Consider the following 14,323-nt stretch of genomic DNA (forward strand, 5'->3'; position numbering starts at 1 on the left):
TCCCCGCACGTCTGACTCGGAAACAGCGAGAACGCTCCTTGTTCCGCGGCGGATTGATCGTGTGTGGGGGGGGATTTGAATCGATGGATTGGCTTTCAAACGCTTTGCTCATTTTATTGCTCCGGGTGGGCTAGAGGAGTCCGAGAGCGCGCGCGTCCCTGAGCGAGTGTGCGAGACAGGAGCAAGAGGGGGAAAAAAGGGCGAGGGGGAGCGGGTGGGGAGGGCGGGTTGAGGGGGAACATCTCGGCTGCCGGCGATGGAACTCACCATGGAGAACCTCCACAGCGTCCCCTCGCACTCCCAGGCCGGGGACCTCATGAGCTCTCCGCACACGCGGCCATCGCCGTCCCCGAGCTCCACTCCGCGGAACCTGGTCTCGCACGGTCCCGGCACGCGTTCGGCCATGGTTTCCGGCATGGCCTCGCTCCTGGAGGGCCCCGGGGGGGATTACCGCACGGATCCGTCTGCGCTGTCCGGCCACCTACACCCCTCCATCAGCATGTGCGAGACCGGCATGAGCCTTAGTAACACGTACACCACGCTGACCCCCCTGCAGCATCTACCTCCGATCCCCAACGTCTCGGATAAGTTCCACCATCCGCACTCGCACCACCACGCCGCCGCTGCCGCCGCGCACCAGCGGCTGTCAGCCGGGAATGTCAGCGGCAGCTTCACGCTGATGCGGGACGACCACCGAGGGCTCGCCTCCATGGGAAACCTGTACAGCCACTACCCCAAAGAAATGTCAGTGTCCGGCATGGGTCACGGCTCGCTCTCGCCGCTCTCCAGCGGACTGGGCTCTTTGCACAATTCCCAGCAGCCACTGTCAGCCTACGGTCCCAGCACGCACCTGTCTACCGACGCCAAGATGCTCTCCCCGGTGTCCGGGTTCGAGTCCCACGCCTCCATGCTGTCCCGGAGCGACCAGGAGCACCTGGCCAGGAGTTTAGGGGGCCACAGCCACGGCATGATCTCCAACCTCAACGGCATGCACCACCACCCTCACAGTCACCTGCATTCCCAGGCGAACGGCGCGGTGATGCTGGGCGAGCGGGAGAGACACGGCCACGGATCGGGCCAGGGAGTCGGGGGGTCAGGTATGCAGGCGGAGGAGATCAACACAAAGGAAGTGGCTCAGCGGATAACGGCCGAGCTGAAGCGGTACTCGATCCCGCAGGCCATTTTCGCCCAGAGAATCTTGAGCCGCTCACAGGGAACCCTCTCCGACCTTCTGCGAAACCCCAAACCCTGGAGTAAGCTAAAGTCCGGCCGGGAGACCTTCCGGCGGATGTGGAAGTGGCTGCAGGAGCCGGAGTTCCAGCGGATGTCCGCTCTGCGGCTGGCCGGTAAGACTCTGCCCTTTCACTGCCCACTTGTCACACATTAAAGCTAATCAATCTGACAAATCAAAGGCTTCCACCGTCACCATCAACCGCAATTTTTTTTTGGCCCTGACGATAAACACGCACACTGCACCCGCGTAGGGCTTTAAAACATTCAGCACCATGGACAGTTCAACCGGTGCGCGCAGAGATTCGGCGGCTCAGGCGAGAAAAAAATCTCTCCACTTTCTAGAATCATAAAATATGGCTTTGGTAATGTGTATTTGCGAATCTATATATACATTTATGTACGCGTTTATTTTTTAAAACGGAACACACACTAAAATCACCTTTGACTCCCTACAAAATGCCTTTGCCTTATTTGTATTTAACAAACAACATCTCACTCTCTGTCACACACACACACACACACACACACACACACACACACACACACACACACACACACACACACACACACACACAGCAATATGGCCACTGGGCCAACTAGTTGAGCGGGAGAAGTAGGGTGACCCCAGGCTGCCTGATCAATAAGCCAGTTCCCACTCTCCCTTTTAAATGTGGCACATGGATCAATACTCGTATCGGAGCTGAAAGACGCAATAACCACACGGTCCTTCCAGCTTTGCATTTAACACACCATAGTAAAAGTTCTAAATTTAGATTCCTAGCCAAATGCGAGTCAGGCCAGGACCTTCATACGACGTAAATAAAGAAAAACATAGAAAATCTCACTTTTACTGCAGATCAAGACTATAAACACAGCACACTTTTAATTACACGTGCAACAAAAACAACAACAACAAATGGATGAAATGAGATTAGCCAAACACACATCAAACTGGGGATATGGTCGCCACATCTACTTGGAGGCAGCCAAGGCTGCTGCATGAACTATTGTGATGAAATATTGATTGGGACTAGGATGAGGATTGTTAACAGGGACCCGTGTAGACGATGAAATATCCGCAGTATGAAAGCACTCAGGAAACAAGTGTAAAAACATTGTTGCAAGAATGTAGAGGAATAAAAAGGTCTTTACTCTTTAGTCTAAAAAGGAAATGTATCAGGCATCATCACAGTGGCATCCGTCACGATAGATAGATAGATGGATAGATAGATAGATAGATAGATAGATAGATAGATAGATAGATAGATAGATAGATAGGGCTGTGAGTGTCATTAATAGAGCACCTCTGTTTGCGCGTAGGACATCAATAAGGCTGTTTCACCTTCCCAACCCCCTTCTCTCCTACACACTGATGCCCTTCATCTTTATTTTTCTTCCTCTGTCTGAATGACAACAACATTGCTAATCTCTCACTGGTTAACCTGGCAACTGGCAGGCCAGTCGCTTGGCTGTGGGGCATAACAGGACAGAACAAAACAACACAAAATCATCCCCGCTGCTGAATCCAGGAGAGGATTAATGCGAGGCGCACTTAGAAGGCAATCAATGCATACAGATGTTTTATAAATCTCTCCTGTGCTCCTAATGGGCTGTGTTGTCTATTCCAATTGAAAATTATCAAACTGATGCAAACAAAAATTCTTTTTTTTTGGTCCGTTCTCAAGCCCAAAAGCGAGGTGAAAGAGCCATCGATCGGGCCGGGCCAGGAAGGTTTTGGCTTTGTGTGAACAGCCAGATAGAGACAGGATAGTGAAAGGATCAATACCAACCTTAATAATTGATAAGCATAAGGTAGAAGGAGCGGAGCGGGGAGCAGAAAGAGAGAGTGAAGCGGTGATGGTGTTTGCAATAGCATATCCTTGGTAAGCAAAGTCAAAGCATGTGGTTAACGGCCGAGGACCACATGCCGAGTCCGATGGCGTAAACACCATGTGTAAGCGGTTTGGGACAAGCTAGTTTACACGCCCAAACGCCAACAGCATGAATTGGACACCAGTGAGGGCGCTGCCGACTCTCTGGCGCTGAAAAGTCAGATCAGGGGCCCCTCCGACAGTTTCCAACAAAAGATGTGCAACATTTCCAGCCGAGCCTTGACACTGGAGCACCATGATAAGCGCGAATAAGATCAGAACTGGGGAGCATCTCAGTGCAGACAAAGAGCATCAGAGCCTCCAGCTATCCATCCAGTCATAGTAATGAGAGCTTTCTGTTCATGTCAGCAGATTCTTCACAGCAATCCAAGGTTGTGATGTCATTTGATTTTAAAGGTTGCAATGCTTTATGGGCTTTGTAATGCCTCTTTATGAAGGCAAGCAAGCACATTCCACCAAGAGTGTGCGTGTGTGTACGTACATGTCTGTGTGAGTGCTTCTCTGTGTGTGTGTGTGTGTGTGTGACTGGGTTATAGAGTGTGTCTGCACTATACATTGTTCAGGCTTATCTGACTCACTCTGAATCGGTATTGATTTCCTCTCCTCTGCTCTCCTCGGCTCCCTCATTCTCTCTCTCTGTCTCTCTACCACACACACTCTCTCTCTCCTTACCTCCCTGCCTTTCTCCTCCTGTTCTCTCCCTCTCTTCTCTCGTCCTCCTCTGGCTCTGTACCAGCTGCAGGAGCAGCACCAGCAACATCCTTGGCCTCCATAGTCTCATTTCATACTTGCTTTCCCTGTGAAGAAATTATTTCACATCAATCCATGACGGAACGCGTATGTATAGAACAAATCAAACAAGGGTGGCTGGATTCTAACCTCAACGTTGGTTAACAGTAGTGCAGTGTGTGGAAAAGCATTGCCTATACATGCAAAAATATTTAAAATGGCTTTTTATACCGTAGAGCATTCACTGCCTCATCTCAGATATTGTTATGATATTGTGGTAGTAGACAGTAAAACAGCATGATGTACTTTACTAAAAACGTAATGGATTTTCGTTTTTCATTGCTATTTTATTTTGGTATGTAATGAATCAAAGGAAAATAAAAATAAAAATTTCAAAATTTCGAGATTTTAATAACATATTCGTATTGTGTGTGTGTGTGTGTGTGTGTGTGTGTGTGTGTGTGTGTGTGTGTGTGTCTAAGGTTTGCCCGGATAAGTGATGTTTGCAGTTTAAATATTTGACATATTAAACATTCTTGTTTCCACATTTTTCCATCCAGTTACGACCAATGAAATTAGACATAAGAAACTCCTGAACAACAACTTGCAACCTAAAGTAACAATCTTTAAAATAATACTAATAAAAAATGTTAAAAACCGTTTTTGTTGTCAGACGCCGCTGTTCTTATCAAAATAAAAACTATAATTAAACAAACATAAAATGAGCAGACGCTGTATGATGCTTTACGACAACACTTCGGTAAAAAAACAAACAAAAAAAAAACAAAACAGAAGGCAGTCTGTTTATTGTGCTTTAATAATACGTGTATTTCTCACAAATCTGACAAATTAGGTTTTTATGCGTTCTTATTTTTTTACATTTATAATAAGCCGTTTGATTTAATCGCTCTCTCGCAATACATTTTCGTTACCGCCTCAGTTGATTTTCTTTCACCTTTGAAGAAATAGAAAAATAAATAAATAAATAAATAAATAAATAAAAACACGTCACCCTAAACACCACAAAAATATAGTTTTTCTCAAATAAAGAGTTCTCGGGAGTTTAAAAGGTGGGATTATTTCCACTCGCGGTTCTCCCAGACGGTTTATAGACTCCTAGGCGATGTCCGACGGGCTGTAAAAGCTGTCGATCACTCGTTCTAACAGCGGATTTACACGGACAAATAAACGAAGGCTTTCAAATAAACCGATCCGGATCAATCGGGCCAGTTTGAGTCCGGGTGTGTGAGAGCGGTTTGGTCCGGTGCGGCTGATTCTGCGACTGGGGCGGGTGCTTTTTCTTTTACTTCCCAGGCAATGAATAGGCCGCATAACATAATCAATACAATCAATAAGCGTACATCTGAGAGGTGTGACAGAGAGTGATTGACGCCAAACTGTTTCTCGCCTGCAGTAGTCCGTCCAGGGCGGGAGAGGGCCCGTCTCAGCGGACACAAAGCCCGATCTCATCCGTCCGTCCCGGCGTCGACTATCAGCAGCACGGTGCGGTTAGTTCACCGTCTGCATCCGCCTTCCCTCCTCATTCCTCATTCCTCATTCCTCATCACACACACACACACACACACACACACACACACACACACACACACACACACACACACACACACACACTGAGAGAGAGAGAGAGAGAGAGAGAGAGAGAGAGAGAGAGAGAGAGAGAGAGAGAGAGTTTGTATTCATCCTTACACTTAAAAATTTGGTTTATTTTACCATTTTGACCTAAACCACACAGCACAGCAGACAACTACTGAAGTACGCACTCCACCTATAGGTTTGCATATCCTTTTAAATCGAACTGTGAGGTGCCTTGAGGATATTTGAGCATCATGTTTCTGCACACTCAACATTTCAGTGGACTGGAAATTGAGTCGGTCAGCTTGCACATGAAACAGACTGGGAAGCCGTCGTCTTCTCTTTTAATGTTATTTTAATGTTACTTGGAGCTGCGCTGGGGTATGTGGAAAGCAAACTGGATGTTCATCAGGTGAAAACGTCTCTCTGAGCGCCTTTAATGTGAACAAAGTGCACTGTAGTGATTCAAAAAGTGTTCAGTTCTCTCACGGTTTTTGATATATACAGTATCTCTCTCTCTCTCTCTCTCTATATATATATATATATATATATATATATATATATATATATATATATATATATATATATGTATATATATATATATATATATATATATATATATATATATATATATATATATATATATATATATATATATATATATATATATATGAATGACTGAATGAGAGCGATTGAAAAAGCAAGTTAGGAAATTCATATTCCCGGAGGAATTGGCTGAATATGAGTGAATCAGCCCAGGTGTTCTTATTGCTGTTGATTCTTTGTAAACACATGAAGCATGATGAGCCATTGTAATGATCATCCACTCTTTCTCCTCCTCTCATCTTCACTCATCCTCTGGCCAGTTAAAGAGGAGTGAATTAGACAAACGGCTCCATGCTCCAAGTGATAAAAGCTCTTCAAGGAGGAACGGCGAGCACGACTTAACGCGCTGCTGAGCCTGCAAACTTAATTTTGGGATCAGAGTCAGTTGGTTGAGATTCAGCAAATGGCAGCGTTGACACCGAGACACACAAGAGAGGCGAACCGGGCAAGTGCCACTTGAGACCACTGAACGACACCGCTTGTCTCTTCAAAAAAGCTCATTTGGTAATGAGGCGACTAAAGATAGCCTGCAAATGGTGAGCCGCTCCTCTCAGGAGAGGTCTCTTTAATGAGCACCTCCTTCTTTACCTTCCCCACGGTCCTATTCATTGCTGTGGGAGCGAAAGGAGGGGGGAGTCGGTGGAGCGGAGGCCCCCATTTGGAATGTATCTATTGATTATCTGAAATATGTATTGACCAAGCCCTGCTCCCTGCGCTAACTCTCTACGTGTGCTCTGCAGGCCCCCGAGCTGCATCCAAGCTGACGGAGGAGAGCCAGAGTGGTGTTGGCATTGTAAAATGGCCAGTAGCACAAGTTGTTGGAAAACAGGCATTACATATTAAATTATCACTATATTAGCACCAGCATTCAGTCATTACATTAGGGAGTATTGAGTTTGGTACGAGACAGCACTTAGAGAGCCGTGAGGAGATCCTGGCATGGCTGGGCCCGGACCAATTGAATAAACGTTCCATGAAATGGTTCTGAAGTGCGGATCAATCAATATGGGGACTATCAATCTGAGGGCAAATTAAAACAATTGGGGGGTGGTGAGTTGGGTTGCTGGTAGTGGTGGTGGTGTTGGCGAGTGGAGCGTGGGCAACAAGAACAGCAAAACAGCCGAAGTGGAGGAGATCAGAGGCAAACACAGAACATTCTGGGGATGGGACACAAGCACGCACACACGTACGCGCGCGCGCACACACACACACACACACACACACACACACACACACACACACACACACACACACACACACACACACACACTGCCCCGTTTATTAATTATGCTTTGCTTGCAGTAACAAAGCATGAACAATGGCATTTCCAAGCACATGCACGCTCACACACAGGCATGCATACACATGTGCACGTCCATATCGATCCCTCCCCTCGCAGTCAAATCTGTTTACTGCTGTTGTCTAAACCTGCTGTAAAGTCATCAATCATTTGCATACACCACCTTTCCCACTGCAGCCACATGCAAACCCCGAACCCTCCACACCTCCACCTCCATCCCATCTCACTAACAATACTCAGAAAAGCACAACGCATTTTCTGTCCCCCCCCAACCCCCCCAACCACTTCTTTCTAGTAGGAAGTGCGTGCACGCGTGCAGCTTGGAACAGAAATGCAGGGGACAAAACAGTCCGAGGAAGCGTCGCACATGGACACCAGTCATTCTTCGCCCTGCGCGACTCCTTTGTTCTTCCACAGATAAACAATTTCTTCTCCATCTGTCTGTCACAAAAGCGCGCTCACGAGCTGCATACTCCCCCAGTGCGAGGAAGAAGTGTAGGGCGCTCACTCTCTCTCTCTCTCTCTCTCTCTCTCTCTCTCTCTCTCTCTCTCTCTCTCTCTCTCTTACACACACACACACACACACACACACACACACACACACACACACACACACACACACACACACACGGATCGATGGGGATCGATCGGGTGGGGAAGGGAGCCCTGATTACTGGACCACGTGTTCAGGAGAAAACCGCGGAAAATCGATCATTGCAGCTTTTTAGGGCAGCAGAACAGAACAGACTCCCTCCAGTCTGCACAGCCAGAGCCGAGCAGCCTACTGACGGTGCAGCCAGACGCGGCGCACCGCGTCTTTGTCAGCATTTCACATCTGCGCGCCTCCATTTCTAACCTGCACAAACCAAACATCCCCCCCCCCCTTCTTCTGTTTAACTGCGTTTACATCGTCCTGGATTTAAATCCCTGAAATTGTACTAATTTAACGCACAACACACACACATCCCCCTCGAGGCGAGATTAATAAACCGTCTCAGTGGTTCGCCGGTGGTTTTGCGCGATTTAACCAATTTTTCCACCAACTGCACATCGCACTTCACGTTGGCTTCCCGATGACCGCCTTGCAACCCTTCCAGACGCTTTTCTCATTGATTTCCTATCCTGCAGCTTTTCTCCGGCTGCAAAGTTGCAAAGAATAAAATATCTAAAATGCGTTTGACACAAGGAGTCTGTACCAATCAAACACAATGTTGCCATCAGGCGTCTGTTTGTTTTGTTTAGAATGTTGCTGACATATTACTTCCTGTAGCAGATGTGGCAAGATTGGCCTCTACTGTACTTCGAATTCCTTGCAATTCTTCTAACCAGCTAAAATGAGACTTTTCCAAAGCGGTCTGTGGTGCCCTGTAATTAAGTTTCTTGACCCTCCAACATTAAATCTAAAACAACAAAATGTGATTTTGTTTTAATGTTGTTGTTTTTTTGTTTTTAAAAAAAAGGTATTTCCAAAAACTGCCATCAAGTTATCTCCCTTTTTAACAGTATTGGATACACAGGACGGTGATTTGGGGGATGGGGTGTCAATCTGAACGCATTTAGTGGCAAAATACAAAATAAATATTTACAAAATTATAAATATTACAGAACACTTACAAACACACTCGCCAAGGCGGTTGTGGTTGTCGGGGATTGATCCGCGACGAGGGCAGAAAACTGTTTTCCACCCAGCAGCTCCTCTCCTTTCACTCGTTCACATACATTTTTTAATTCTGGAGCGAAATACATTCAAATATAGGTAAAAGCATTAAAAAAACAAAACAAAAAAAAACACGCACACTTCATTTGCACAACAAAGCCAGTCTCCAAACGGTTATCTTCCACTTCATTTCGGCTTTCAGTATTAATTTCACCAGTCCCATCGCTGGTGCTTGACGCATCCAAACCCGATCCTGTTGTTATCGTGCAGTTGTGTGTTGTCTCTCCAGAAGCGCAAACAACACTCTCTGTAACGCTGCCTCATTTCCTGCTCCTCTCCGCAGCATGTAAACGGAAGGAGGAGGACCGAGGACGGGAGCGCAACCAGGTGCCCAAGAAGCAGCGGCTGGTCTTCACCGACCTGCAGCGCCGCACCCTGGTAGCCATCTTCCGGGAGAACCGGCGCCCCTCCAAGGAGATGCAGGTCACCATCTCCCAGCAGCTGGGCCTGGAGCTCTCCACCGTCTCCAACTTCTTCATGAACTCGCGTCGCCGCTGCTCGGACCGCTGGGATACCGAGGAGCACAACCACGGGGTGCACGGGCACGGCCATCTGCATAATACTCCTCATGGGAACAGCAACAACAACAACAACAACAACAACAACAACCATCACCACCACCACCACAACTCGCCGGGCACCTCCTCTGCGGCCACTTTCTCCAAGGCCTGACGGTGCGGCGGGACGGAGTGTTGAACAGGTGGATGAGAGGTGGAGAGGTGCGATGCTGAGGACCAGAAAGGACACAGAGCTACAGGGAGTTTAGCTCCAGAGCATCCATCTGATTCACCTGCGCAGAATACTGATGACATACGCAGATGAATCAGATAAATGACCGTGTGTCTGTGTTTTTTTGTTTTTTTAATTATTATTATTATTGTTATTATTATTTTTAATTCTCAGCGCCACTGCTTGGCGATTGTCGTGCATTTTCTAGATTGTGACGCTTCAAACCAAAGATTCCGTAGCTTATTGGTTGCTTTTTTTTTTTTTTTTTTTAATTTCAAAGCAGCCCTCTAAACAATCATACGTGGCTTCCGCAAATCCACAAGAACTAAACCAAAGAATCCCTCCGCACTCGAAACCACGCCGCGGCTCCGTGTTTTAGAATTTAAAGTGTGAGTGTGGATTTATTTATTTATTTATTTAAAGAAATCTCCACTGGTTCGCCTGCTGCCGGGATGCAAACAAGCCAAATCACCACCTGCGACCGAGAACCCAAACACCTCTCAGACCGCCACGCGTGAGTGGCCTCCTGTTTGTCCGCGCAAATCAGGCCGCGATCATCACCCACTCCACAGGGGCGCGACGCTAATTGGGAGGCGCGCGTGTGCCCGCACGCGTGCGTTTTAAAGTGCACAAAAAGGGCTCCATTAGCTCTAGCGTGACAGCCCGAATCCACAGCTCCACATCCACATCCCCGCGCTTAACCGAACAAAACAAAACAAAACACGCCGCAATACCGCGCGTCCTGTGCGAGACTCCTCCGCAGTGAAGCCTGCGTGTCGCGTCAGAGCGGCAGCGCCACCTGCTGCCAACTGTCTTCAGCTAATTTAAAGGCTCAGTTCCGCCCCCGCCCCCCAGCAGGACCCCAGTGCAGAGTTCTGATTGGATTAAAACACCAAAGCTGCCGGCGTGGTGGCAACCAATCACAATCCTTTGGTACCAATTTGAATGTGTCGTTTCTTAAAACTCTGTGCGCGGCCGTCGACCTCGAGCTGGAGAGTTTATTCAGGTTGAAAAAGGAAAAAAAAAAAAAAACCCAAAAAACCCCCAAAAAACCGAACCGAAACAATCAAACGGGGGTCGACGCTCAACACGTTCCAGAGTAGCGTTTCACCCCCCCTCTGAGGGGTGGGGAGGGGTGGGGGTGGGGAGAGGGGGTGGGGCTTCTGGCCGCTCTGCTCTAGTGGCCAAAACACGGAGGTCAAACGTCACAATATACTTTAGGAATCCCGAGTGCCAATGATGCTTTGCCTCCTCATGATAATCAGAGAGCAGCTGCGGCCCGCTCCCCGCCCCCGAGACCCCCCCGCTCCCCCGAACCCCTTCCCCACCCGACACCCTGCGCTGCCGCCCCCATCAGAACTACACGGGCGCGCCGCCCGCTCTCCGTACCTCAGAAACAACCGTGATGAAACACAACCAAGAACGACTGTAAATAGTCTTTTGAGTTCATCTCTTTCTCTCTGTGTCCCCCCTCCCCTACCTGTTATCTATTTATCTACTACTCCCCCTCACCCTCTTCCCCTCCCCCCCAAAAAAACTCCTACACATCTTGTGTCTTCCCCTTATGCCCTCCCCACCACCCTCACCCCTCCCCCAAACCCTGACCCTTTTTGAACTATTGATGCGGGTAATAATTAGTACCATAGACACATGGTTCCTCTCTCGTGACTATTGTGCTATGTTGTGCTGAAAACTACATGTAAAGAAGAAGCACCTTGTGGACAAAATGTACAAAAAAGATTTAAAAAATGAAAAAAAAAACAACAAAAAAAAAACCAACAAATCATGGAGGGACGAACAGAAGAAAAGACGAGGAATCAGCATGTCCAGTCTGATCCCATATGCACAGAACAGGAGCGAGTACCACAATGTGACTGTGCAGGTTTGTGAACACACATGTGTGATGGACCTCTTCATCGCTGAACTTTGACCCCTGTGATTGTGGACTGTCACCGCACTCCTCTGCCGACGGTGTTTCTGGCTACCATGAGAACAGCCCTCACTGTGTCTGTTCTTTTACAACATTTGTGTTTTCGGTTTGTGTGTGTGTATGTGCGTAAGCGCGTGTGTGTGTGTATGTGCGCGTGCATGTGCGCGTGCATGTGTGTGTGTGTGGGCAAAGCCACTTGTTGTGTAGCATCTTCTAGCGGGAGATAATCATAATAGAGAGGACGATGCAGGCAGGAGGGAGACTGGCACATCAGGGAGCTGCAGGGGGGAGGGGTTGGGGTCACGTGTTGCTCTTCTGTGCTTCAGGCTGTGGTTGTCACGCCGTCGCAGAAGGTGTCACGCTAGACCCCCCCCCTCCCCCCCAGTTGGAGGCGGGGAGCCGGTGGAGGTTGCCCGAGCTGACGGCGGGAACAAACAAAGAGGGACGTTTTGTGGCGGAAACGGCTGCTTGTGCACACAGCCATCGATACCAAAGAGACTTCAGGCCTGCTGCGGTCACACTGGACCCAGGGCGTCACACTGCACACACACACACACACACACACACACACACACACACGCACGCACACTCACACTCACACACACACACACGCACGCACGCACGCACGCATGGACACACACATTTTTCCACAGAGCAGTTATGCTGCATGACAAATACATAAAGTGTTTGTTATGTGGGGAGAGTTGAGTGCCTTTTTCCTTTCAACCAGAGGGTTGGACTGCTCATCACGCACGCACACATGCACACACACATGCAAAAACACATATATACACACACACACACACACTTTTCTTTGAATTCAAACAGCACTTTTCCACATTGTTTACCACATAACACTGCAACCCAAAAAACGTGCATTTCATCATCGAACGGTGTTGTTTCCCCCTCAACACACACACACACACACACACACACACACACACACACACACACACACACGCACACACACTCACACTCCAGCCAGAGATATTTTTGTGTAATTTGTAACCAGAGTGTGAGTGTGTGCGTATCTACAACTGTTTACGAAACACTGCGCGATCCCGCTTTCTCATTGGCTCGCAACCCCGACCCGTTTGACTGCCAGCCAATGATCAATCAGTGTGGAGGCGACACAACCTTTCGTCACCGGACAACACACCCTTAACACCCCTCCCCTCCTGACTCGCCCCGTCCAGGCCCTCTTCGCTGGTCCCCAAACGTCCAGGGTAGCATCTCAACCGGGTCGGTGTGAGTTAAAGACAATTCATCTTGATATACCTCAGAATCTTTATTGTAAAAAAAAATGGTAGTGCAACAATAACGACAATGTCTAGCAATGAGAGTGACGGTGGAGTCACGGCAAAAGGTGTTGTGTGTGTGTGTGTGTGTGAGTATGTGTGTTGTTGTTTTTTTTTGTTCATTTTTTTTTACATGTAAGCATTTCTTTGAGGAAGTGTGTGCAGTGCCGGCCGCCTTTGAGGAATGCTTCATTTATTGATTGTCAGTTTGCACGTTCTCCCTTATTTATTTACTTTTTTTCGGATTAAAATGAGAATGAAGAGGGCGGGGGTGGGGGGGGGGGATTACATCCAGGCAGACATGACATATTGTCGGATACCAGATGAGGAAGTCATAGCGGGTGTAGTGATTGTTAAAGATCAACATGGATACGACGCAGCGACACAACCTCTGTTCTGCTTCTTTTGTGTTTGATGATTGTTTTCTTTGTGTGTTAAAGTGATTCCCACATTAAAAAAAGAAAAGAAAAAGAAAGAAAGACAAGTAATAGAGAACCAACCAAAGCACCTCTGTCATTATAGGTTGGGCCCAGCAATTCTTTTATGCATGGAAAACTATATAAGTGTATATAAACTGCAGGAAGAAACGTACCTCTACAGGTGGAGGAGAGGGGGAGAAACAGGAGCAAAACTACTGGGAGTTTCCAGATTCATCTTCATGTCCTCTGAAAATCGTTGTCTTTTATGTGCCGTTCGTGTCTTTGTATAAACGGTGTGTATTTGTATGTGTACTAGCTTCACCAGTGTGTCTGTCCTGCTGTAACCCTTCCCTTTGTGTTGGGACGACCCCCCCTACGCTGTCTGTCTGTCAGTCTGTCTGTAACCTCTGCCTTTCACTTTGTGAGTGTGACCGAGTTCCTTTCCATTTGTCGCCCGCATTTCTGTTCATCTGATTCTTATTTCGATCTGCCTGATGTTTGTCTGCTGCTTCCCGAGCCGGGTGAAGCACAAGCACGCAGACAAGCACGCGGCTGGTTCTTCAGCGTGCCATCAAAATGGCGTCATTTTGCTTTTCACCTCTCGGTCTCTGTGAGCCCCAACCCCCCCCAGTGTGGACGTTCTCTCCCTCTTCCCTTACCAACCAATCAATCAATCAGAACCAAGTGTCTTTGTGATGGTAGAAGACAATCAATTTCAAATAGAGCAGAGACAAAAAAAAAGAGAAGGAGGAGGAGGAGGAGGAAAAAGAGGAGGAGGGAGTGATGAGGAGGGCGACGGAGAAGGGCAAAGAGACTGACTGGACAGGAGAGCAGAGGAGAAAAGGGATGGACGGAGGATGGCTCTCATAGAAATGAG

The 14,323-nt window shown here is 47.8% G+C and overlaps 1 protein-coding gene across 1 annotated transcript; it reads left to right on the forward strand.

Annotated features, from left to right (window-relative positions):
- The first annotated feature begins 241 nt into the window (after positions 1 to 241).
- On the forward strand, positions 242 to 9,940 carry onecut3b (one cut homeobox 3b). Its single transcript, XM_076019735.1, has 2 exons — positions 242 to 1,346; positions 9,354 to 9,940. Exons 1-2 carry the CDS (start codon positions 257 to 259, stop codon positions 9,740 to 9,742), a joined length of 1,479 nt encoding a protein of 492 aa, XP_075875850.1. The 5' UTR covers positions 242 to 256; the 3' UTR covers positions 9,743 to 9,940.
- The last annotated feature ends 4,383 nt before the right edge of the window (positions 9,941 to 14,323 follow it).

This window comes from Nelusetta ayraudi, unplaced genomic scaffold (assembly GCF_046127955.1).
Source record: "Nelusetta ayraudi isolate G7.1 ecotype Tasmania unplaced genomic scaffold, CSIRO-AGI_Nayr_v1 ptg000011l, whole genome shotgun sequence".
Classification (NCBI taxonomy): domain Eukaryota; kingdom Metazoa; phylum Chordata; class Actinopteri; order Tetraodontiformes; family Monacanthidae; genus Nelusetta; species Nelusetta ayraudi.